The 26,178-nt window shown below is 43.8% G+C and overlaps 1 protein-coding gene across 1 annotated transcript in view; it reads left to right on the forward strand.

The window, feature by feature from the left end:
- The window catches only part of MAD1L1 (mitotic arrest deficient 1 like 1), a 588,396-nt gene that overhangs the window by 282,687 nt on the left and 279,531 nt on the right, over positions 1–26,178 (forward strand). The window contains exon 12 of the mRNA XM_038763361.1: positions 15,176–15,232. Coding sequence (XP_038619289.1) covers positions 15,176–15,232 — 57 coding nt within the window. The remainder of the gene's footprint in view (positions 1–15,175; positions 15,233–26,178) is intronic.

Genomic DNA, 26,178 nt, shown 5'->3' on the forward strand with positions numbered 1-26,178 from the left:
CCGCTCGGAATGGCGATGGGTAGTGGGCTTTACAGCCCACTTTGTTCAGTTTGAGCTCAGGTCTTCTCCAGGAGAGACTACCCATGACCCTTTCCTCACCCTTGACCTAGCTATACCTCTTTCATCCATCCCTCAGTGATAATTAATCAACCAATTGTATTTGAGTGCCCCCCTTTTCCTCTCCTCTTCCTCCACTCCCCATCGCCCCCTCCCACCCTCTGCTCTACCCCCTTCCCCTCTCCACAGCACTTGTGTATATTTGTAAATATGTATTACTCTATTTTATTAATGATGTGTATATAGCTGTAATTCTATTTGTTTTGATGGTATTTACACCTACTTGTTTTGTTTTGTTGTCGGTCTCCCCCTTCTAGACTGTGAGCCCATTGTTGGGTAGGGACCGTCTCTGTATGTTGCCGATTTGTATTTCCCAAGCACTTAGTACAGTGCTCTGCACACAGTAAGCCCTCAATAAATATGATTGAATGAATGAATGAGTGTTGACTGTGCAAAGCAATGTACTAAGCACTTGGGAGTGTACAATACTATAGAGTCGGGAGGCACATTGACTGCACAGAAAGAGTTTGCAGTCTGCAGTGGAGTTTACAGTCTAGAGCCAAGTCACAGTTTGTTTTATTAGCCTCTATTGAAATTCTTTGTCTCACCATAAACTTGTGCCGGAAGAATAAATGTATGATTTTAGAAAACCTGATTTGCCATCGCATTGAGTCTCATTTGGAAATAGCTTTGACTAATATGACAGAAGGGACCAACTGGAACTTAGGTAATAGAGCCAACCCTTCATACATTTGTTTCATTTTCACACGGTAATTTCTTCTTGATGTAAAATAGTTTATAATCCCTTAAAGTGACCTGGAGCTTTTGCGTACCTGGGGAGAGAAGCAATCAATTCTCAGCTCAGAGTAGCTCATGCTAGCCCCTAACGTGATTCTGTAGGGTAGATATAGGGTGATTTTTCCTTCTCTGTGATGGAAGTTTGACTATATTGATTTAAAATAAAGTATATGCTGTGGGAGGAAGAGTATGTGTATGAGACAAAGCTTGTCACATGGACATTACCTAAGATTATAATAACTCCTTTTTCAGTTAATCTTAACTTTCTCAGAATTCGCAGGACAAAGAACATTTCCATCTCGGCCAAAAAGGTTAACTTGTGGGAGGGAGAAAGATGAGTTGCACAAGCATTTTTGAATGGTGATACTAGAGTAAACAATTCTCTTTCTTCCAATACCTTTCTTTTACTCATTTTAATTCTCTGGGGACTTGGAGTATTCAGATTTGGCTGGCAATGATTTGCTTCTCATAAATGATCCTTAATGTAATTTCATACGTTGTGGACTGTCATTTTTGATCTTAAGGAGCAGTGTACCTTCGTCAAGTGGCCTCGTTCGTGGGATGTTCATATGACACAGAGCCCTGTGCAGTGCAGTAGCCCTCTTTCCTCTTTAACTGGTGTGCAGTCCTGACTAGCTCGAGTGTATAGGCACTATCTTTTTCCTGTTGAATGAAAAGCAGAAAGAGGGCAAGAAAGGGGATTGGGAAAAAGGAGGCTTCCAAAGGCATACCTGGCCCAAAAGCCACCCTTTAGAGTGGCTCCATTTGAAAACTCCCAGATCTCTTAAGTGACCTGGAAAGCAGTATGGCCTAGTGGAGTCAGAAGGACCTGGGTTCTAATCCCAGCTCTGCCACTTGTCTGCAGTATGACCTTGGGCAAGTCGCTTGATTTCTCCAGGCTCAGTTACCGCATCTTTAAAATTAAGACTGTGAGCCCTATGTGGGACAGGGACTCTGTCCAACATGATTAACTTGTGTCTTCCCCAGCGCTTAGAACGGTGCTTGACACATGGAAAGCACTTAACAGATACCGTCGTTATTATTATTATTATTTGCGCCATGAGCCATGGGGCCCATCACCCCCAAGGAATTGGAGCCTGTGGTTGTATGGCTCGAGGTCAGTTGGAAAGATGCCAGGGGACATTTTCTCTGCCCTAATTGCTGTCTGTCTCTCCCTTCTACACCGTGAGGCCGTTGTTGGGTATGGACCGTCTCTATATGTTGCCAACTTGTACTTCCCAAGCGCTTAGTACAGTGCTCTGCACACGGTAAGTGCTCAATAAATACGATTGAATGAATGAATGAATGAATGAATGAACCCTAACCCTGTCTCAGCCCTCAGCCCAAACTTAACATTGTCTCTACCCTTCTCTCTATCAATCAATCGTATTTATTGAGCGCTTACTGTGTGCAGAGCACTGTACTAAGAGCTTGCTTAGTACAATGGTAGTCACTACCCTAGCCCTAATGCTAACAATAAGGCTAACAGTATACCTAAAACTAACTGTAAACCTACCTGTAATCCTAAACTTGACCCTAAACCTAGGCCCAAACCTACACCTAATCCCAACCCTCTCAATAACCCTAAATCCAGTTCTATCCATACCCCTGATTTTAGCTCAGCCCTAACCCCAACCTACCCTACCCTTATCTCCAATGCTAGCCACTGCCCTATCCCTGGCCTTAATGCTAACAATAAGGGTAACCGTAGACCTAAACCTGCCCATAAACCTAACTCTATACCTAACCTTGACCGTAAACATAGGCTCAAACATATACCTAAACCCAACCCTCTCACTAACCCTAACCCAAGTCCTTTCCATAACCTTAATCCTAGCTCAGCCCTTACCCGGACCTTGTCATTCACTCTACCCTTATCTCTAACGCTAGCCACTGCCCCAGCCCTGGCCCTGTTGCTAACAATATGGCTCACCATATACTTAAGCCTGTCTCTAACCCTATCTTTAACACCAATCCTACCCATAACCCTGAGCTTAACTGATCCCTAACCCCAAGTATAGCCCTATCTATGAAGCTAGCCATTGCCCTGGTCCTAACCCTAACAATACCCCTAACCTTCGCCCTAGGACTAGTCATGAAGGTAACCATAAAATTAACTCTAGCCCTAACACTACTGCTAACTCTCAGCCCAAATACTAACCCCAGGCCAAACCCTAACCCCAATCCCACCCACAACTCACTGTACCTCGTTCTCGCCTGTCCCGCCATCGACCCCCGGCCCACGTCCTTCCCCTGGCCTGGAATGCCCTCCCTCCGCACATCCGCCAAGCTAGCTCTCTTTCTCCCTTCAAAGCCCTACTGAGAGCTCACCTCCTCCAGGAGGCCTTCCCAGACCGAGCCCCCTTTTTCCTCTCCTCCTCCCCATCCCCCCACCCTACCTCCTTCCCCTCCCCACAGCACCTGTATATATGTTTGTACAGATTTATTGCTCTATTTATTTTACTTGTACATATATACTATTCTATTTATTTTGTTAATGATGTGCATCTAGCTTTATATTGATTTTGAAGACTTTACACCTGCCCACATGTTCTGTTTTGTTGTCTGTCTCCCCCTTCTGGACTGTGAGCCCGTTGTTGGGTAGGGACCGTCTGTATATGTTGCCAACTTGTACTTCCCAATTGCTTAGTACAGTGCTCTGCACACAGTAAGCGCTCAATAAATACGATTGAATGAATAAATGAATGAATGACTGTCCTCTGTAAGATAGCCCAAGACCATCCCCATCACCCTCAACCTCACACTCAATTTTCTGATCAGTGGCACGTATGAGTGCTTTGTGCAGTTTAAAGAGACAGAGTTTCTGCTTGTTTGCTGTACGACTTTGGGCAACCCACTTACTTCTCTGTGCCTCAGTTTCCTCATCTCTAAAATGGGAATTAAGACTGTGAGCCCACTGTGGGACAGGGACTGTGTCCATCCCCATTTGCTTGTATCCCCCCAGTGCTTAGTATTGTGCCTGGCACATAATAAGTCCTTAAAAAATACCACGATTGTTATTATTGTCAAGATTATTATTTTTATTACCTCGTACAGTGTTCTGCACACAGTCAATGCTCAATAAATACCATTGAGTGATTGAGCTCCCACTGTGTGAAATGTATTATTCAGAGTGCTAAGGAATGGCTAGTGGGAGACGGGAGAGCAATGGTCTTGACTTTTGATTCACTTCTTTATGTCTCCTTGTATTTTTCCCGTGTTTGAATTTACTTTTGAAGTTTTGAAATACTGCTGATACAATCGCACCTGCTTTGTTGGTAAGGTATTGAAAGAAAGGCATTAGCTCAGAAGGCACAAGCAAGTAAACGGAATAACTCAAAAATGTTAGAAAGTACAGTGGAAGCATGAGATGTTCCCTGCCCACAATTTTCATGCATGTGTTTTTACTCTCAATGCTCAATACAGTGCTTTAGCTACTGTAAGTACTTAGTAAATGGAATAGTTAAGAGTAGTTATTATTCTTCAGTCAGATTCATAGTTAACCATCTTCCTAGAGACAGTTTGCCTTAATTTTGTATGCCTCAATTTCCTCATGTATAAAATGGGGATTAAATACTACTCCCTCCTACTTAGACTGTGAGTCCCATGTGGGGCAGGGACTTTGTTCCACCTGATTGTTTTAGATCTTCCCCAGTGCTTAGTACAGTGTTTGGCACAGAGGAAGTGCTTAACAAGTACCATAATAAACAATTAACAATTTGCCGTAGAGTCTGAAGGAGAGGCCAGCACTGGTATCATTCTCTTTCAAATCATTTCCCAGTGGTTTATTTTTAAAATGGGGAGGATTTATATAAAATAGTGTTTAAGGTCTCAGATTCGAACACGGTTTACTCGGTTCACATTAACAGTTAGGTTATTAAATTTGTTACCCTCAAGTGAGTGTGACATGATTGAACGGATGTTGCTATGGGAACTGTAACTTTCTGCATACCTGACTTTTGCAACTTGTGTTTAAAAAGCAAAAGGCGTGCATCAGATTTGTAAATTGAACAGTGACTGGCTAGAACTGTGTGCCTTTCCAAGATTCTCCTTAGTTTGTAAAGATGGGGTGGGCTAACCTTTTGAATATGTACAGCTGTGTGGTTTTGCATACAGTATTTGGGTTTATTCTTGGTGTACATGTATAAATCAATTTCCCTGTACTGAACTGTTTACAATGAATTTAATAGCACTTGTTCTGTTGTATTTTACGTTATTTTTAGATCAAATATGAGGATCAAGTCGCAAGTAAATTATTGAAGTGGGAGCAGACATGGTCTTCGAAGATCTGCTAATTGTGAATCACAAGTGTCTTTTGGAAAGAAAATTTTCTTTAAAGGTGGAGGAGTTCAAGTTTTCCAGCTAGTGACTCCTTGTATTCAAACACTCATCCATCTCATAGTTTTGTGGACTTTCAGCCTCCGGAGGAAAATGTGGGGCAGTTGGTGTGGCCAGTTTAGGCAGCTGGCTTGTAATGAGCTGACTGTATTGGGTCCATTGATTAATCCCCTGTTCCTGGTAATCCTTTCTGACTCCGATCACTGGTATAAAATACACTGCAGCCTGACTGTCACCTGGAATGGCTAGAGGGAGAGCAATGATCTTGACTTTTGATTCACTCCTTTATTACTGCTCGTGTTTTTCCCGGGTTTGTATTTGCTTTTGAAGGTTTGAAATATTATGGATGCAGTCATAACTGTTATGCTAGGAAGGTATTTAAGGAAAAGCATTACTAGAGGGCACAGGGAAGTAAGCTAACTCAGAAATGTCTTTTTGGGATTTGTATTGTTTTTTCTCATGGAAGCCACTTGTTTGGATGTTTTTGTAGCAGAACCTGCAAAAAAGTGGACATGACAATGATCAAATGTGTTCTTCATTATTCCTTGGCTGCCTAATTAGCCCTTAGAAAACATTGATGTTTTGCATGTCGGGTGAGGTCAATGCTGTTCTGCTTCCTAAATAGTTGTGATTGACCAAGGGTTTGGTTTCTTTAGTTGGGTTTTTTGTTTTGTTTTGTTTTTGCACTGGGGCAGGTGTTTCGCCAGTTTTAAAAAAATTTTTAGAGAGGAAAGGGAAGGACTTGATCCCTTTCTCTGCCAATAAGAGTTTTGGAGGATGAGTGAGTTTTTCACCTTCCTCAGGCCTTCACCCCTGAGTCTGGTTCCCTGCGATCCAAATGTTAGCAATGTCCGGGAGTGGAACGTAGTGGGAAATGTGGACGTTGTCAAGTGCCAAATCGCCAATATTAATCCTGTTGAAAAATAATACACTGGAGAATAGTCGCTTTCTTTGTGGGGAACAAAAGTCTGAAGCCGGATTCTGGGAGCAGGATCAGTGCCTTCTTGGTACCCTTCAAGCCCCCAAAATCCCATACAGTGACATTCTAAGGTGGTGGTGATGATCTTTGCTTTAGGTTCTGTCTGTTTTATTTTTCAGACAGTTAAATGAGGAGCTGGAGAGAGCTCCTTGACTGAGGACATGAACACTGCAGCTGAGCTCTTTATTTCCCCAAACAGTAACACATTATATAAAGTGACTTTACCCAGCATGATTTCTTCATAACAGGTTGATGTTTACTCCCTTGCTTCTCTCTTTCCAGCCCCCCTCCAAGCATCTTGAGGCCCTCAGGACTCCCTTATCAAAGCATGGGTTCTATTTGCCCATAACTCTCCAAAGTAAGCCAGGGTTTAATCTCAAGTAGGAAGCCTTTTCTCTTCATTGAAGCTAACCAAAGTCTAACTTAAATGAGAATTATTCCTGCTGCTCAGAACTACTGGGAGCAATTTATGATGTGGGGGCGGGGGGGGGAGTTAGAGGGGGCGGGGAGCAACCATGATTTGCTTGGTTTTCCTCTCTGCTCAGATTAAGAAAAGGTTCTCAGAAAAGGAGCCTGAGAAAACACATAGAAGCATTCTCCCAGTAACACTTGCAGGGAGACCCCCAAATGTAGCAAGATAGCAGAGTTACACTGATACTAGGTGGCAGTAGGTCCTATAGATTTCAGAGTTGATGGGCAACAGAGGGGCAACTTTATTTTATTTATTTTTTTTGGTGGGAGAGGGGAATTCAAGAGTTTTTCAGAGAAGAATTAAAAACCCGAAACTTTTATTCACGTATTCTAACAAATCAAAGCATCTGTCATTATCTTTTCAATGATAATTCATGCCCTAACAAACTTAGTCGAGAAGTTGCCATTCAGAAACCAATGAGGTGGGGTTTTTGTATGACCACGATGACTCTGGAGTGAGTTTGACCTGGGAGTGTCACAGTCGGATAGGAGAGGGAACACTTTTTATTTTACTTGTGTGTGGGGTTTTTTGGGTTTGTTTTTTTAACTCGAGTGGCAGGAAGCTTGGTGCTTATGGGCTAGAAAATGACAAATCCCCCCTGCATGAACATGTACCCCCCTATCTCTCTAGCTGGATTGAGGGTGTACCTTTGGGTCCACCTCACTTCACATCAATCAGTGGTATTTGAGTGCTTAAAATGTGCAGAACAGTGGACTGAGCTCTTGGGAGAGTACAGTACAACAGAATTAGTGGATAAGTTCCCTGCTGAAAACTAGCTTACAAGTCTAGTGGGGAAGAGACGTGAATATAAATAAATAATTTATATTATGGAATTTAAAGATAAGTACATAAGTGTTGTGGGATTGGGACTGGAGCAAATATCAAATGTCCGGAGGTCATAGATCCAAATGCAGAGGTGACACAGAAGGGAAAGCGATCTGGAAACCCTCTTAATTGGAGAAGGCCTCTTGGAGGAGATAATAATAATAATAATAATAATAATAATAATAATAATAGTATTAAGTGCTTACTGTGTGCCAAGCACTGTTCTAAGCACTGGGGTAGATTCAGGGTAATCAGACGCATGGCTCTGATGTATCAGACGAAAATGAGTAGAGAATTCTGCTGTGAAGGTAATCCAGTCTTCCAGAGGCAGGGTAGGGGAGCTTTTAAATATTTAGAATGAAGCCTTCCAGAATTCTTGAGTGGAAACTATGGGTGACCCACTGCTACCTCACAGGGCACAGACCTGAGTTTTATAAGCATCTATGACTGAGTGTGTGTGCACGTGCGTGCATGCGTGCATGCTGTCGCTCATGTAGACTAGCCTGTACTCACATCTCTGTCTCCCTCACTTTCCAGATGCTTCCTCAGACCCTGGTGGTGTTTGGCAGGCTTTCAGAAGCATTCTGATTAAGTGAGATGTTGGGAAAGTTCAAAGCCTAATTCCTCCTTCCTAATTACAAACGTGTGTCTGTCATGCTGCTGCTGATTAATTCACATTTCCTAGTGCTCTAGTAGGAAAATTGCTGGCAATGACTTTGACTGGCGTCTTCTTGCTGCTGAGTCGCTATGTTCTAGAATCCATCATATTCATTCTGGGTGCCACATTGGGCTTGGTTTGAGTTATTAGGCAGGGTGACTGTGATGGCTTCCCACAGGGGTCCCAGGTAACAAAACTGTGTTGGTTTTTTAATGGCATTTGTTAAGCACTTACTACGTGCCCGGCACTGTACTACGCACTGGGGTAGCTACAAGATCATCAGGTTGGACACAGTCCATGTCCCACATGGGATTCACAGTCTTAATCCCCATTTTATAGCTGAGTAACTTAAGTACAGAGAAGTTGTGACTTGTCCATAGTCACAAAGCAGGCAAGTAGCAGAGCTGAGATTAGACCCTACGTCTTCTGATTGCCAGGCTTTTTCCACCTGGGAAAAGAATGGTTGAGACCAAGAGCTCCATTGGTCAGTTTGGAAAAGAATTCCCATTTTTTTTTGCACTCCCAGACCCGGCCTCCTTTTCTGCATACATGTGAGCACAGTATGGAATTCAAGAATGGACAGCAGGATTGGGAGAGAGGAGGAAAAAGATACCCTTGCCTCCTAACCATCCCAAAGAGGTGCTGTAGAAGCAGCAAGATATAGTGGATAGAGCATGGGCCTGAGAATCAGAAGGTCATGGGTTCTAATCATGATTCTGCCACTATTCTGCTGTGTGACCTTGGGTGAGTCACTTAACTTCTCTGTCTTATCTGCTGTGTGACCTTAGGTCAGTCACTTAACTTCTCTATGCCTCGGTTATGTCATCTGTAAAATGGGGATTGAGACTGTGAGACCCATGTGGAATAGGGACAGTGTCCAACCCAATTTGCTTGTATCCACCTCAGCGTGAAGTACAGTGCCTGGTGCATAGTAGGCACTTAACAAATACCATAATAATTGTTATTACCCTCTGCGTGACATCATTGCATCCCTGTGAGTCAATCTGAGGTTACTTTTGACCACTGCAGAGTAGAGTGGGTGGGAACTGAGCCCCTTCCTTCCTCTCCCCCTCGTCCCCCTCTCCATCCCCCCATCTTACCTCCTTCCCTTCCCCACAGCACCTGTATATATGTATATATGTTTGTACATATTTATTACTCTATTTATTTATCTTGTACATATCTATTCTCTTTATTTTATTTTGTTAGTGTGTTTGGTTTTGTTCTCTGTCTCTCCCATCTAGACTGTGAGCCCGCTGTTGGGTAGGGACTGTCTCTATGTGTTGCCGACTTGTACTTCCCAAGCGCTTAGTACAGTGCTGTGCACACGGTAAGCGCTCAATAAATACGATTGATTGATTGATTGAAAGGCCAAGGTCAGAATTTTCCTCAGAGGAAATGTTCGTAGAAGCCCCACTCTCCCCTTGGTAGGTAGTCAGTTCATTTCCTGGCAAGTTGTCCCAAGCATCTGTGAGGAATAAATCTCTCCATAGAAAGTTTTATATTCTGAACTCTTAGGAAACAATGGGAACTACATTTTGGGTGTAAGAGTCCCAAACAGAGTGCTAATGGGAAGACTGTAAATGGGCTGTTAGCACTTATCTTTCTCTGTGGAAAATTGTTTTTTCTGGATACTTTACAAGAGTGAAGTGTTAGACTTCTGTGTCCTCAAGCCCCGCCAAAGGCCTAACATGTGCAAGAGGCATATGGATCCCAGGAGAAGCCTTCCCTTACCTTCAGTTTCAGGGTGAAAATATCTTTGGCCTATACTATTTCATGGAAAGTTTTGGTCTTGAAAAACCAGAGAGGAGCATTCATGAAATATGGGAAATTTCCCAGAAAAGGTACCTCTTTAAGGGCAATAATGAATATTATTTGGGCCCTGATGAACTCCCTTGTTGTTTTGTTTGTTTAGAAAAAATAAGCACAGGTGAATGAAAATTCTTCCCACAGGTTCTGATGAACATAAAAAGTCTGTTACCACAGGAAATTATTTGGGCCAAAAATAACAGCAGGCTTAAGAGCTCTTTGCTAAATGCCTGGAATAAAGTCCATAATGAATTACTGGAAGGAAGAGGATGATTAGATAAAAGTTAGACAAGTTAGATCAATCCATCACATTTATTGAGCACTTACTATGGCATTTCCTAACTATTAGAATGAAAGTCAAAGAAGATAACCATTGCACAGTTCTTCAGTGGTATTTATTGAAAATCCATTGAATGCACAGTACTATAGTAAGCATGTGGGACGGTACAAGAGAACCTACATTATAAGGCTCTTGAAGGCAGGGATCATTTCTACTAACTCTATTGTACTCTTCCAAATGTTTATCACAGTGCTCAGCCCAGAATCAGAGCTCAGTAAATACTGTTAAGTAAAACACACTTTCCCTGCCCTCAAGGAGCTTACTACAACCAAGTTTCCTTAAACTTCCCATTACCATGGCCAGAAACAGAACATAAGACTGGAGAGATCAGTGATCTAATCCAGTACTGCTATTTCTTTTATTCTATTTAGGACTGCCAGTAAAGCTTAGCTTCTAACAGAATAATATTGTGTCACAAAATTTCTGGAATGAGCCCCTATGGTAATGAACAGTCAAATTAGTTAATCCTTTGTGACAACAGTTTGCCAGGCCCTGATGGAATATGGCCCTATTCTGAGAGTTGGTTTCTCTGTTCCTTTGAGTGGCTTCATTTTGTCCTGATGTGTGAATATGCATGTACAGGGCAACCCCTTATCATCATAAGCTTCATCTGTCCATGCTGGAAGTGATTTCTGCTTTTTCAAGAAAGCCTGTGAAAATAAAATAGTGCTGTGATGGAATATTTCTGCTGTTGGCTCAGGAGAGTGCAGGTTCAAAACCTCTTCATGCAACAATGAGCCCCCTAGACAGGCTTGAGTACTTGTTTTGGCCCAAAATGCTTATTCTGTTGTAGTCCACTCCAGAGAAAGCTATTTCTGCATCTTAAGAAAACCTGTTGGAAATGTGCTTGCCAAAAAGACACTTCATATTATTTCTCTGTTTGGTTTTTCTCTGCTCTTGTATTCTGTGCTAATTCTCCTTGGTTAAATATTTGTGCAAAATTTGCTCTCAGATGTCAGTGAATTTACACATAGGCTTTTGGTTCTCCTGCATCAAATCTTGCAATAATATTATTTTTGTGCACACTCTTTCTCTCTTTCTCTCTCTGTCTCTCCTTTTCTGTGAATAATACTGGCCTCTCCAACAGTATTTAATGAGTGTGTTGTATTTCTTCATATTACATCCCACATTCATCCAACTGGGGACCGAGGCAAGAAAGACAATACATAATTAGAGAAGCAGCTTGGCTCAGTGGAAAGAGCACTGGCTTTGGAGTCAGAGGTCATGGGTTCAAATGCCGGCTCCGCCAATTGTCAGCTGTGTGACTTTGGGCAAGTCACTTCACTTCTCTGGGCCTGACTTACCTCATCTGTAAAATGGGGATTAAGACTGTGAGCCCCCTGTGGGACAACCTGATCACCTTGTAACTTCCCCAGTGCTTAGAACAGTGCTTTGCACATAGTAAGCGCTTAATAAATGCCATCATTACTATTATTATTATTATTATTATTATTATTAATTGCAATGTTTCTTGTGGGGGTTGAGCTCCAGATTTTGTATTCATATTTCAGCCCGTGATTTTCTTTTTTCAATTTTGGGCTTATTTTATTGAGATCATATTTTATACCTAATAGATTTCCTTTTTTTGTTCGACACGGCCAGCAGTTCCCCTTTACTTTCAGTTGCATTGTTTATAAAGTCCAGCTTATGAAGTGCAAGAGATGTAGCTGGGAGTTTTCAGTGACAATCCATGTTTATCTTGATGAGTATTATGATAAGTGTTCCCTTTCATTTATGGGTGAGGGAAAGTTTAACTTTATAAGTATGCTTTTTCATCACCTACTGATTGTTCTTTTCAAGTTGGGATCCCACATTTTAGGATCTAGACCACATCACCCTTGCCTCTTTGCCCGCTAACCGGGGTCAGGTAAATTCCAATAGAGAGGCTCTAAGAGACAAGCCTACCCTGAGAGGACAGGAGAGTTAAATCTGGGGACTGATCTCACCCCACATTATTTTCCCGAAGAGGGAAAGCAATCAAGTGTGGTCAAAATGAATCAACCAATCAGTGGCATTTATTGAGCACTTTCTATGTGCTTACTGTATGCAGAGCACTGTATTAAATGCTACATTGCTACAGAGTTGGTAGACATGCTTCCTGCCCACCAGGAGCCTCCAGTCTAAAGGGACAGACAGATATTAAAATAAATTACAGATGTTTACATAATTGCTGTTGAACTGAGGGTGGAGTGAATATCATGTGCTTAACAGATACAGATCCAACTGCACAAGTGATACGTAAGGGAGAGGGAGTTAGGGAAATGAAGTCTATAGTCGGGGAAGCCCTCTTGGAGGAGATATAATCTTAATAAAGCTTTGAAGTTGGCAGGGAGTGGTGGTCTATCATATTTGAAGGAGGAGGGAGTTCCAGGCTAGGGGGAGAACATGGGCAAGGGGTGGGTTGTGAGATAGAAGAGATCAAGGTACAGAGAGTAGTTTGGAGTTGGAGGAGTCAAGATTGCAGATGGGGTTATAATGGGAAATTATTGTGGTAAGATAAAGGGGCAAGCTGATTGAGGTAAAGAGTTTCCGTTTGATGTGGAGGGCAACCATTCAAAGTTTTTGAGGAGTTGGGAGACATGGAGTGAACAGTTTTTGTAGAAAAATGATCCAGGAAAGAGAGTGAAATAAGGGCTGGAGTGGGGTGAGACGTGAGGCAAGGAGGGCAACAAGGTGGCTGAGGCAATAAACAAGGAAGGATAGAATAAGTGCTTGGAATAATGCAGTAGGAGTTTGGATGGAGAGGACAGAGTGGATTTTAGTGATGTGAAGGTAGAATTGACAGGATTTGGTGTTAGATTAAGAATGTGGGTTGAATGAGAAAGAGATGAGTCAAGGATAATGCCAAAGTTAGAGACTTGTGGAACAGGGAGAGTAGTGGTGCTCTCTACAGTTTTGGGAAAGTCATGGGGAGGACAGGGTTTGGTGGGAAGGTGAGAATGAAGGTGAGGAGTTCTGTTTGGTCATGTTAAATTGGAGGTGATGGCAGGACATCCAAGAGATGTCTTGAAGGCAGGAAGAAATGTGAGACTGCAGAGAGGGAGAGAGGTCAGGGCTGGATGTGTAGATTTGGGAATCAGCCACATAGAGGTGGTAGTTGAAGTCATATGGGTGCCAGTGAGTTCTCCAAGGGAGTGGGTGTAGTTGGAGAATCGAAGGGGACCCAGAACTGAGCTTTAAGAGAGACAGACATTTGGTAGGTGGGAGACACAGCAGGAGTCCGTAAAAACACTGAGGAGTGATAGAGAGAGATAGGAGGAGAACAGGAGAAAACAGTGTCGGTGAAGCCAAGGTTGGATAAGGAAAAGGGCGTGGTCCACAATGTTGAAGGCAGATGAGAGGTTGAAGAGGATTAGGATGGAGTAGAGACCACTGAATTTGGTGAGGCGATCATTTGTGAGGGCGGTTTCTGTGGAGTGAAGGGGGCGAAAGCCAGATTGGAGGGGGTCCAGAAGAGAATTGAAGGAAAGGAATTTGAGGCAGCAGGTGTAGACAACACGCCCAAAGAGTTTGGAAAGATATGGTAAGAGGGAGGTGGGGTGATAACTGGAGGGAGCTGTGGGGTCAAAGGAGGGTTGTTTTAGGATGGGGAGACATGTTTGTGTGCTTAATACTGTGCTTTGCACACAGTAAGTGCTCAGTAAATATGATTGAATGAATGAAAGAGCATGTTTGAAAGCAGTGGGGAGAAAGCCATTGGAGAGTGAACAGTTGAAGATGGCGGTCAGGGAGGGAAGAAAGGAGGGGGAAAGTGTTTTGATATGGTGCGAAGGGATGGGGTCGGATGTGCAGGTGGAGGGGGTGGATTTTCACAGAAGGCAGGAGATTTGAAGAAGGGGCAGGAGGAGAGAGGGACTGCAGAAAAGCAGGGGAGATTTTAGGCTGGTTTCAATTTTCTCAACAAAGTAGGTGGCCAGGTCATTACGGGCAAGAGAAAGGGGAGGCAGGGGGACAGAGGGTTTGAGGAGGGAGTTAAACGTCTGGAACAGTGGGCCAGGGGAATGGGTTTGAATGTCAGTAAAGGATGGAAATATCCCAAGGATGAAGGTAATCATCTCCCAGATATCCTCAGTTCACTGTGCTCAGCAGGAACATGAATGGGATGAGAGAGGGTGAGTAGTGCTGTGTCAGCTCTCTGGAGGTGATCTGACACCCTTTGCTTTGCTCCATCATCACCTTGAGATGGTCTTGACTATTGCTTTAATTGGCCCAGATGTAGGATCTGGTTTAGCGGGGAAATGCTGCCCACTTTTAGCCAATTAGAGGTCAGGTTGGAACTTGGTCACTGATGAGAGAATGGTATTCATTGAGCGCTTACTGTTTGCAGAGAACTACTAGATGTCATCCCTGCCCATAAAAAGCTATCAGAGAAAGCGGTTTTGACCTGTTCAGCACCCTGCCAGTGGTGCCAGCCTCCTAGGATTCAATTTTGGGCTGAGCAAATTGACATCTTCTTATTTTGTTTACAGATTGCTTTGGTTTGGTGTGCAATAGAATATTGATAATGTAACGAGTGAATGTCGTGGCTTGATTATCTGATGCTTGCTTAGGGGTTTGGGTCAGTACTAAAGCACATTGAAGAACTTCTGATCACTGTGGAGGTGACTTTTTTCCCTGTCCTCCCCTTACCCCCACCCTGTGCTCGTTATAAATAAAACATTTTTGGGACACCTCTAGACTTTATTAATGCTATTCGTACTCCAGCAGTCCTTTTCGCAACTGTTCCCTGCATTGTTTACATATGTATGATCGCTTACATGGTCTAGACATCCCATAATAAACAAACTAAGGACTCAGGACAGTAGTAGGCAGTGATTGACCATTTCGAGAAGAACATGCAGAAACTAACTTGCACTCCTTCTGTTTCTTCCCCACCTCCTTCTCCTTGTTGTCATAAAGGTCCAGCTCTCCCAAGCCCTGCAAGAAGTGGGGAATCAGAAACAAAGGGCCGATGTGGTAAGTGTTCATTTCCTTTGGCTTCTTTACGTGAACTATGGTGGGAAAGGGGAAAGGAAGGTGAAAGGGTCCAGTTGGGACTCCATCCAACATCTCTTACATCCACTTCTGATCACAAGTCTGGAGAGCAAACGTCCCACCAAGCATGTCACGGTACTTGTTCCACATCAGTCTTCTTCCCTCCTTGACACAAAACCAGTTCTCCAGCGAGGTGATCAGCGTAGCTTCGTGGAAAGAGCCCGGGCTTGGGAGTCCGTGGACGTGGATTCTCATACCGTGTCTGCTGTGTCACCTTGGGTGAAGTGACTTCACTTCACTTCTCTGTGCCTCAGTTACCTCATCTGTAAAATGGGGATTCAAAGTGTGAGCCCCACATGGGACATATCCCAGTGCTTAGAACAGAACTTGGCACATAGTAAGTGCTTAACAAATACCATAATAATTATTATTATTATCAAACCTTCTCTGTCCAAAGCCAATGTTCTTCCCGTCTGGCAGCCTCCTGTTTGGAGGGGTTTTAGGAGAGCTGCAGCTTTATTTCAAACTGCATTAGCTATTTTTCTGAGCTTGCTGCAGCCTTAAGGATAACCTATAACATTAACAAGACCACAGAGACATGCAGAAACCGTGTTAATGTTGGAGGTGGGCTTGGTATTGGTCCTCTGTTCCTCTTTCCAAAATGACCCCATGAAAATCTGGAAGCACAAACTTTTATGTTAAAGGTATTTTGAATTACTCCTTGTGGTTGATCTGAAGTGAATGCCACTTGAATTTTCATCCCTTGGCACTCTTCACATTTGCAAGTGGATAGTATTAAAGAACTTCCCTGGGTGATCTGCTCTGCTGCTATGCTCATTCCAGGAATGGGGAAACCTCAAGGCAGTGGCCGTTGGCGATAGCGCTGATGCTTCAACTCAGTTCCCAGGCCTGGGCCATCCCAATGAATAACTTCATCATCATCATCATCATCAGTGGTATTTTAGTGGTTAATGTGTGCAGAGCACTGCACTAAACCATTGGGAGAGTACAACAGAGTTGGTAGACATGTTCCCTGCCCATGAGCTTAGTCTAGAAAAGGAGACACACGTTAATATAAATAATCTCCATAGTAGGTTTTTGAGGATTCTCAGATGGGGATAAAATGGCTGGTTTGCTTGGGAAAGCTTGAGAGGAAAAGGTTCCTTCAACCATGCAGCATCTTTTTTTGCCAAATCCTTGAGAAACCTAACATCAGCTTATGCCATTATCCGCTCCTTCCTCAAATGCTAGCCTGAATTGCAGTGTGCTCAAGGGTGTGGGTTCCTATAATGCAGACAGAGCCAAGAAGAATGACAAATAAATTTGTTTTAGTTCTGCAGGAATGCTGTGGAGATTGGTTGAAAATATTGTAGAAATCGTCCCCATACCTGGCCTTGAATCTGGAGTTTAATCCTATTTATTCTTCCCCAGCTCCTCAATTTGGCGGTGCTTTCAGATAGTCAGTGACCGAGATACTTGGCACTGAGCACCAAAAGAGAAGAAATAAAAATTAAACCTTCCTTGCTTCTGGTTTTGATAGTGAAGGAGAAGGAAGTGCAGGAGAGGAAATATTTAGAGCAGTAGGCAGTGTCCTCTGCCTTTCGTTAAGTATCAGAATTCAGCAGAACTTCTGGAGTACCTTTTTGTAGCTCCAGTGACTACTGCTCCATCTGAGCTGTCAGTTCCATAACTCTGTCTTGATCCAGTGAGCATGGAGGGTTGAGAGATTGTCTTTATTGAGTCATTTGAGTTAAATGAGACTGTGTTCCTCTCCTTATGGTCTGTTTAATTCCCGCTCCTGCCATGCCTTGCCCCCCATGTTGTTGCTGTGATAAAGTAACATCATCATCATTACTTCACTCGTGCCCCAGTTCCATGGTTGCTCAACATACTTTACCGCAAACTTCCTTTAAAGTAGGAAGTGGACCTTGTTGGCTTTACCCTTTGACAAAATGTGCTTTAGAGAGGTCTCCTCTCCCAGGTTCTTAGTTCAATATTCTGCACTCACTAAGCCCTCAATAAATGCCACTGATTAGTTGATTGATGCCTAGTAGCAGAACTGTCCATGGAAATTAGGCCTCTTCCTTCCCTGTCCTCTTCTGCTTCTTCATGCCAGCCAGCATTGCGCAGCTTTCCTTCAGGGCTAGTTAGATTTTTGCTAAGAAGCCTTCTGTTTCCCCTTCCCTTTAACTTCACCAACTCTCGTTAGGTCTTTTGGCCTGCAGAGCCTCCTTCGGAACACCACGGCAGTTGGGATTCCAGTTCTTCCCTATCTAATAATAGTATCTGTGGTACTTGCTAAGCACTTACTATGTGCCAAATGCTGGAGTAGATACAGTATAAGCAGATTGGACACAGTCCTGGCCCACATAGATTCAGAAACTCAGAAGGAAGGAGAAACCGATATTTTATTCCCGTTTTACAGATGAGGAAACTGGGCACGGAAAAGTGTCTTGCCCAAAGTCACACAGCAGGCAATTGGCAGAGCTGGGATTAGAACCGAGGTCCTCTGTTTCCCAGGCCTGTACTTTTTCCACTAGGCCATGCTGCTATCACTCTGTCTCTCCGGCTGCTCCTGATCAGCCCTTCCCTTCCCTCATTGTGTCACTTGGAGCAAACTTTCCAGTCGCTAATCCTATCTTTCTATCTGGTGCTATTTTTCTCATTGGGATTTTTGATTTGTTTCCCCGCCTCCCTTTCCCCCATTATTCATCTGTGATCTGTTCTTCATTACTTTGATGCTAACCTGGTGTGGCTGAGACGGTTTACAAGACTGCCTCTTGCTCTGGGTACTGACAGTCGGGCATATTGCTTTTCACGAGTCCAGTCGGTGATTGGGCTTTCAGCACAGCAATGAGGGAAATGGAACGAACACCTGTCAGGCCCGATCACACAGTCCAGCGGGTCCCTGGTCCGCTTCCGAAAAGTGGGCACTGCCCGGGAAACCCCTCTGCCGCTCCCTTTAAAGGTGTTAATGGCTCTCTGACACCTCCCTTTCCCCCTCCTCTTGAGGAGTGGAAATGAGCCGGTGAACTCTGGGGTCAGTAGTTTTACCGGACTCGACGTGACTCCCTGGTAAATAGCCACAGTGCTCAGCTTTATCCACTCACTCATTATCTGCTGCCTTGTGGAGCTAAGCCCTCAAAGGGACTTCGACTCCTGGCCCAGGAGGGAGCGAGCTATTTCCCAGGAAGAAGACTGAACTGCTGGGTGGGAAGGCCCGGAGTCAAAGAACGATGATGGCCTCGTCTCGTGTGGAGAGCCTTGACCTTGAGGTCATTGACCTAAGAATCCCATGGGACGCAGGGACTCCGACTGAGCCAGTAACCAAGGGAGGCTTTGCTCGCTCTGATAACTAGTGCCATCTATTCCAGTCCATGACTCAATTAGAATTTTGCCGCTAAAAGTCAGTTTACTGCTGGGGAAGGGGGGAAAAAAAAAACAGATTTAAACTGCTTTAGCTAATTGCAGTCGACAAGACAAAGGCAGTTTGACTTTCCAGTATTAATTAGCAAACCCATACTAATTAGCTTGTATAAGCGGAATTCATGCTTCTTTCCTTAAACGCAATTAATATCACAACTGAAGATGTCTCTGGGCTTTGCTGCTCTATCATTAACGTACTTCACCCTAATTAGATATGGCCAGTGTTGGCTGGAGAAATGAGTTGGTGATTACGACCATAAAAAATCCCCTAATATTTTATATCCTTCAGGGAGTGTGAATCTAGAATTTGTATTCTGATTTAAGAGAAATTACACCCATCGTGGCACTGTGTAATTAGAACGGTGCCGTTTCCCTTCTCCCTCTCCCCTTTAGTTATTTGTTTCTTTCCCTCTACTGCTACCGCTGCACCCCTCACATATCGGAGCAGGTGTGTAGTTCCTACGGGAAGGCCAGGGAGATATGGTCTATAGGTGGTCTTTCAGAAGTGGCTGGAGGATTCGCCAACCCAGGAGCGTTGGCCATTCACTTTTGATATTTGGAGGGATTTCTTAGTCCTCATCATCATTATCTTTTCTCCCAACGAATCATCAATCAAATGAGATGGGCCCATAGTAAGAGCCTCGTTAACGAAAAAAATCAAGTGATGATGGTACATAGTGGGGAAAATGGAGGGTTCCTGCGAGAATGGTGTTGGTTTACAAGTATTCACCTAGTCCTTCCTGTTGCCAACCCAGCAGGACATAAATGATCGCATCACAGAGGCATTTTCTTCACTGGGCAGAAATAATGCAGGTGTTGATTATAACCAAGTCTGTAAAGAAAGGATGGAGTAATTAACAAAAAAAGGAAAAACCCAGAAAGCTATTCCCTTCCCCCAAACTCCAGGGACCTCCCCTTTGACTCCAGATGCTGCTGTTATTCCTACAGCAACCTGGATAAGTTTTTAAATTGCCTCCACTTGGATTCTTAGCAGACAAGACTTAAAGATGTATTGCCTCACATTTTTGCTTTGGTGCTTCTAAAAGATCCACTGGGCATGCTTAGGTTAAGGTCCACATGATCATTGTTATGGTGAAGACTCATTTAAGCAAGTATTTTTATGAACTTTGTGACCACCCTTGTATTACTGTTATAATTGTTGTTAATATATTTATTCCCTTGAGTTTTCAGAGTACTTTGTGTGCAGCTCTGAGTGCTTTCATCTGTTGTCTTGCTTCCACCCTTTACACTCTCCTTGCAAGAAAGGCAAGTGACAGAGATATTAACCTTCCTTACATATGGGGGCAGAAACATTTAGTGACTTTGCAGATCACACAGAAGGTTCGACGGAGCTGGTTTTAAAACTCAAGTCCGAACTAAATGAAGCTTCTAGCCCTCATTCTGGTAGGCTACTTCACTGCCCCTTAGTTTTTTGATTTTTTTCTGAACAGCAGTGCAAGTTCAGAACAAAATTCTTCATCTTCCAACTCAAACCCTGCCCTCCCTTTGACTTTCCCCATCACTTTAGACAGCACCACCATCCTTCCTGCCTCTCAAGCCCCTAACTTTGGCATTATCCTTGACCTATTTAGCCCCTAGCCCACATCCTGCCTCTGACCTGGTATGCCCTCCCTCCTTCCTCACATCCGACAATTACTCTCCCCCCTTTCAAAGCCTTATTAAAGACACAGCTCCTCCAAGGGGCCTTCCCAGACTAAGCCTCACCTTTGTTCATCTCCCACTCCCTTCTGTGTTGCCCTGACTTGCTCCCTATGCTCTTCCCCTCTCCCAGCCCCACAGCACTTATGTACATATCTGTCATTTTATTTATTTGTATTGATGTCTGTCTCCCCTCGCAGGCTATAAGCTTGTTGTGGGCAGGGAATGTGTCTGTTTATTGTTGCATTGTTTTCTCCCAAGCATTTAGTACAATGCTGTGCACACAGTCAGCGCTCAATTAATTGAATGAATAATCAATCCGTCAACAAATCCTGTCGGTCAACCTTCACTATGTTGCTAAAATCCACCCTTTCCTCTCCATCCAAACTTATACCACATTTATCCAAGCGTTCATCTTATGCCGTCCTGATTACTCCATCAGCCTCCTTGCTGACCTCCCGCCTCTTGTCTCTCCCCACTCCGATCCATACGTCACTCTGCTGCCTGGATCATTTTAAAAAAGAAACTAAAAACTGTTCAGTCCATGTTTCCCCACTCCTCTAGAACCTCCAGTGGTTGCCCATCCATCGCCACATAAAGCAGAAACTTCTTACAATTTGGCTTTAAAGGACTCAATCATCTTGCCCCCCTCCTATTTTACCTAGGTGATTTTCTACTACAACACAGCCTGCACACTTTGCTCCTCGAATGCCAACCTACTCACTTTACTTTGCTCTTGTCTATCTTTCCACTGCCCCCTCACTCATGTCCTTCCTCTGGCCTGGAACTCCCTCCCCCTTCGTAAATGAGAGACCACCACTCCTCTGCACCTACAAAGTACATCTCCTCCCAGTGTTCTTCCCCAACAGAGCCATCATTTCTTCTCCTCCTACACCCTTCTGTGTCACCCTTGTGCTTGAATTTCACCCTTTATGCACCCCAGCCTCAGCCCCACAGCAATTATGAACATCCCCGTAATCCATGTATATTAATGTCTGTCTCCCCCTCTAGAGTGTAAGCTCGCTGTGGGCAGGGATGTGCCTATCAACTCTTAGTACAATAAGTGTTTGATCAATACAATTGAAAGCACATGCAATAAGGAAGCATTTGCCATCTTTGATGACCTTCCCCTTCCAGAAAGAGGTTGGGATGAGAACACCTAGAATCTCCTCTACCAATCCTCACCACTTCAATATTGCATGGGTAGTGACACTGGCTTCCATAGAGCTATAAAGCTAGAACAAGGGATAGACAACAGGAATTAGGAATAGCCCTGTACTTCTCCTCCTTCTTCTGGAGTTGCTTAACAAGATATGTTCTTTAAGTTGCTAGAGATGTGGAAATCCTATGGGAAAATGAAAATAAAAAAACTCTCCAGAGAAATTTGCATAGCTTCTGGAATGAGACTGGTGAAATCTTCAGCAATTAATTAGAGCACCAGGTGGCTAGAGTTATAAAGAAAAATCGGATTTTAATTCAGAGCCCTGGGGGATTGAATCAACTCCGGAGAGGAAACAGCACAAAAATGACTTATTGGGGTTTTGTTTTAGCATTTGATTTTAGCTTTCCCAGGGATGTTTGTTTGTTTGCTTTAAACCACACATCTCTTGGAAAGAAGTGAGCACTGAGCCAGAACTGCTGTCTGAGTTTTTAAGACCTGTGTCAGCTGCTCTCCAAAGGTGTCTGACATGTCCGGTCCCAAGTGGGTGGTGAAAGTCCAGCAAAGTCCAGACCACCAGCTGTCTTTCAAACAGAGGACAGCAGCATTCTTAGCCAGTATTTAGAGATGCAAAAACTAAACATGAGCTTAAAAGAAAAATGACCAATTATGTTCCTATGTAATTTGGTCCTATTCCCATCCCATCTGCCCCCATTCCTTTAGACTAGATTCCTTCTAGACTGTGAGCCCACTGTTGGGTAGAGACTGTCTCTATATGTTCCCAACTTGTACTTCCCAAGCGCTTAGTACAGTGCTCTGCACACAGTAAGTGTTCAATAAATATGATTGATTGATTGATTGATTGATTGATTCCTTTAGAAGGTTGTCTGTTTACTTTGTAGATTGCCTCCTCCCTAAACAGTCTGCCTAGCATTGCCTCTGCTAATGGTCTCAGGATTGGAAATGGACAAGGCTTGTTCTGACATATTAATGTCAGAATGTTAATGTCACAGACTGTGAGCCCGCTGTTGGGTAGGGACCGTCTGTATATGTTGCCAACTTGTACTTCCCAAGCGCTTAGTACAGTGCTCTGCACACAGTAAGCGCTCAATAAATACGATTGAATGAATGAATGAGTATTACTTCTGTTCAGATATGGTATTAATGTCTGTATCGCCCTTTAGACTGTAAGATCGTTGTGGGCAGGGAACATATCTACCAAATCTGTGTGTTGTACTTTCCCAAGTGCTTAATGCAGTGGTCTGTACACAGTAAGCACTCAGTAAATATGATTGAGTGATGGACTGATTGATTAATTCTGCATAATAGTTTTATGTTTCTGGAGTCTTCTACTCACTGAAGCCAGCTCTGTTGATGACTCATCCCCCTCCCCCAGGTAGTTGCTCAACCATATCATCGTCTCAGGCAGCTGGACCATTCTAGTGGTCCAAATCCGTTGTGATTATTTTGCTGATTTCCCAGCCAAGGCGATTTTACTTTGAAAATCTTTACACTGTCTAGGGTGAAGAGGAAAGAATGTAAATGATTTTCTTTAAAGTACCCTAACCATTAAGTGCCCTGTTGTACTGCATGAGCCTCCCTGTTGATTGAATGGAAAAGAGAGTTTACAAGTGGGTGTGCGTTGGAGATTGAGGAGGGTGAGAATAACTAAGGGGCCAGAAATCTGCTTAACCAAAGAGTAGTCATTCTAGTGGACCACAAAAAAGTCAAACGAAAAAGTTCCAGAAATCAGCATGAGTGGCTCTTTTAAAATCTTGTAAGAGCAACGAGGAGGACTACAACTGTTGAAGCAAGCATTTAGTCTCACCATAGCAATCAATACAATATTGTCAATAAAGAATGTGCAGAATGAACAGTAGGAGACAGATAAGAAAGTAGCAAGGAGCCGTATGACAAGGCCCAACCAGCAGAAGCAGGTGTTTGGAGTCTTCCTGCCAAGCACCTGGAGCTAGGCCATGCAAAGCCAATACCGTGCATTTAATCACCTTGTACAGAAGCTAATTGTACCTCCCACTTTCACATCCTCATTTTCCCCATCCCTACCTCCGCCTTCCCTGTCATTCTAGAAATTCTACTCAATTACATCGTTGTAAATACCTTTAATGATGGCTGAGTCCCTAGCTATATGCTGCATAGAAAACCCTATAAATCCTAAACGGTCGTCAGTGGAGCAGTACGTATCATAATATATTAAGGTGTCCACCAACAAAGTGTCATTTTTCTTGCCCCGTGGGCTGGTGCTAAAGGGCACTGACTAATGGGCAGCTGGGATAGGATTGCCGTGTTTCCAGGAAAATGCACAACCCATATTGGGAATGGTGGTTGTAATACTGAGTCCTCTACTATTCCTCAGGTGCCTTCTGTCCCATAAGACAGAATGCCAAATTTGAGAATGTGTTTGGGCAGCTGGTGAGCACTCATTTTCCCCAGATTATAATGGTCCTCTTGCTGCACAACTAATGAAGGCTCAGGAATGTATTCGCACCAACAGTAAAAATTGCCTCAGGGTTATAAAAGAAAAGATGTGTGCAGGATCTGAATTAATGGACTGGCAGTGAGGTAACTTAAGAGCTTTTAAAATAGTCTTTTGTTTTTGTGGTGAAGGACCACGTGCTTTGGTCGGTTATCACTACACCTTTTGGCACTGGGGCAAGTTCCTCTGGTGTTGCCTAACCTTGTCCAGGAGGAAGCCCCTTGCATAGTGGAATAGCGAGCTCCAAATATCCTCCACCCAGACCCAAGCAAGTTTCTCAGATTCCCAAAATCCAGGCTTATAGCACCCTAGTGTCAGTTTTTCCATCTTCTCCAACCCCAGATGTCTGATTTCCTGAAGTTTGTCACCGGGACTTCCAGTTCCTTTTTTCTTAGCCCTCTGGCACATGAATCCAAGGGCACTGACCACAGGAAAAGTAACCCTGGATCCTGTAAACTGGTGGCAATGCGGTGTGCATGTTGGACTTCTGCTCTGCACCGGCAGCCCTTCTCCTGCTTGCCCTGCAACCTGACACTGACTGATCAATTTAATCTAATCAATAGTATTTATTGAGCACTTACTGTGTGCAGAGCAGTGTACTAAGCACTTGGGAGAGTTCAGTAGAACAGAGTTGGCAGACACATCCCTTGCCCGCAATGAGCTTACAGTCTAGATGGGGAGACAGACGTGAGTAAAAAGAAATAATTCCTAGTTTATAATTTATAGATATCTACATAAGTACTGTGGGGTTAAGGGTGGTCAGAGGTCATAGGTGATGCAGAAGGAAGAGGGCATCAGGGTAAAGAGGCTTAATTGGGGAAGGCCTTGGAGGAGATGTGCCCTTAATAATACTTTATAGCTGGGGAGATTGGTGGCTTTCCATATATAGAAGGGTAGGGAGTTCTAGGTTATGGGGAGGAGATGGAAAAGGGGTCCGCAACATAATAGGCAAGATCAGGGCACATTGAATAAGCTGGCATTGGAGGAGTGAAATGTGTGGGCTGGGCATTCTTAGGAGATCAGTGAGGTAAGGTGGAAGAGGGCAAACTGAGTGCTTTGAAGCTGATGGTAAGGAGTTTCTGGTTGATGTGGAAGTTGATGGGCAATCACTGGAGGTTCTTGGGAAGGGGGTGACATGGTCTGAACACTTTTTTAGAAAAGTGATCTGTGCAGCAGAGTGAAGTATGGACTAGATTAGGGAGGATCAGAAGGCAGGGTGGTCCGCGAGGAGGCTGATGCAGTAGTCAAGTTGGGATAAGATCAGTGCTTGGACTTACTCTTCTTTTGTCATCTCCCCTTCCCCCTGTCTGTCCTACTCCATGACTGTTCCCTCTTTCTCAGTCACCTTGAGAAAGCCCACCCACCAACTGGCAATACTTACAAACGGAATCATCAGCTCAGTATCCTTGGATGCCTCGGTCTCCATCAGCCATGGCTGGGCTGCTGCCACCAAAGCCTACAGTGTTGCCCATTTGATCCACTTTTGCTGCTCTCTGGCTCAAGGCCATATGCTTCATCCTGCATTCTGTTACTGCGAGAACAGGAGAATACCCTCATTTGATACTTCTGTTTGGGTAGATCTGGTGATCATGTGATTGTCCTAGGCTCCTTTTCCTTGGGGAGGAAGATTCTCATTGGCATGGTGCCTAAACTGGAAAGGGCAGGTAGATCTCTGAACTTGAGTGCCTCCCTGCATATTCCATTCTTGTCAATGAAGCAGAGGGGTTCTGTGAGGTTTTTGACTTAGCTGATAGCAGGATAGCTTCCTGAATCCAATCTGTGCTCTCACTTCTCCTGTCCCCTTGCTGTTTCTTTCCCCTAAATTGTAGGCCACTTAGTGGTCCTCGTCTTTCTAGACTAGTTATTTTTGACACCTTCTTGGACTCCTTTCTTCTTCTTTTCACACTCCTTAGTTTCTGCTTCTATTTCTTCTATTTTTCCAACCTCTCTTAGCCTAAAAAGCGCCTTGCTCCTCACGAGTGCTCACTAGTCGCTTGTTGACTGTCTCCTGGTTTCTCCTTAGCCTCTTATCTAGTACTCATGAAAAGACTTTGTCCAGGAATATTCTTATTACTGGTTAAACTTCCTCCCCTGTGGCTGATAGCTAAGTTACTCACTTAGCTATCAGAGGCTCACAAGTGTCATGATGAAGCCAGGCTTTAAGGCACTGGTCTCTTGAGGTAAAATTTA

This window comes from Tachyglossus aculeatus, chromosome 21, assembly GCF_015852505.1.
Source record: "Tachyglossus aculeatus isolate mTacAcu1 chromosome 21, mTacAcu1.pri, whole genome shotgun sequence".
NCBI classification, from domain to species: domain Eukaryota; kingdom Metazoa; phylum Chordata; class Mammalia; order Monotremata; family Tachyglossidae; genus Tachyglossus; species Tachyglossus aculeatus.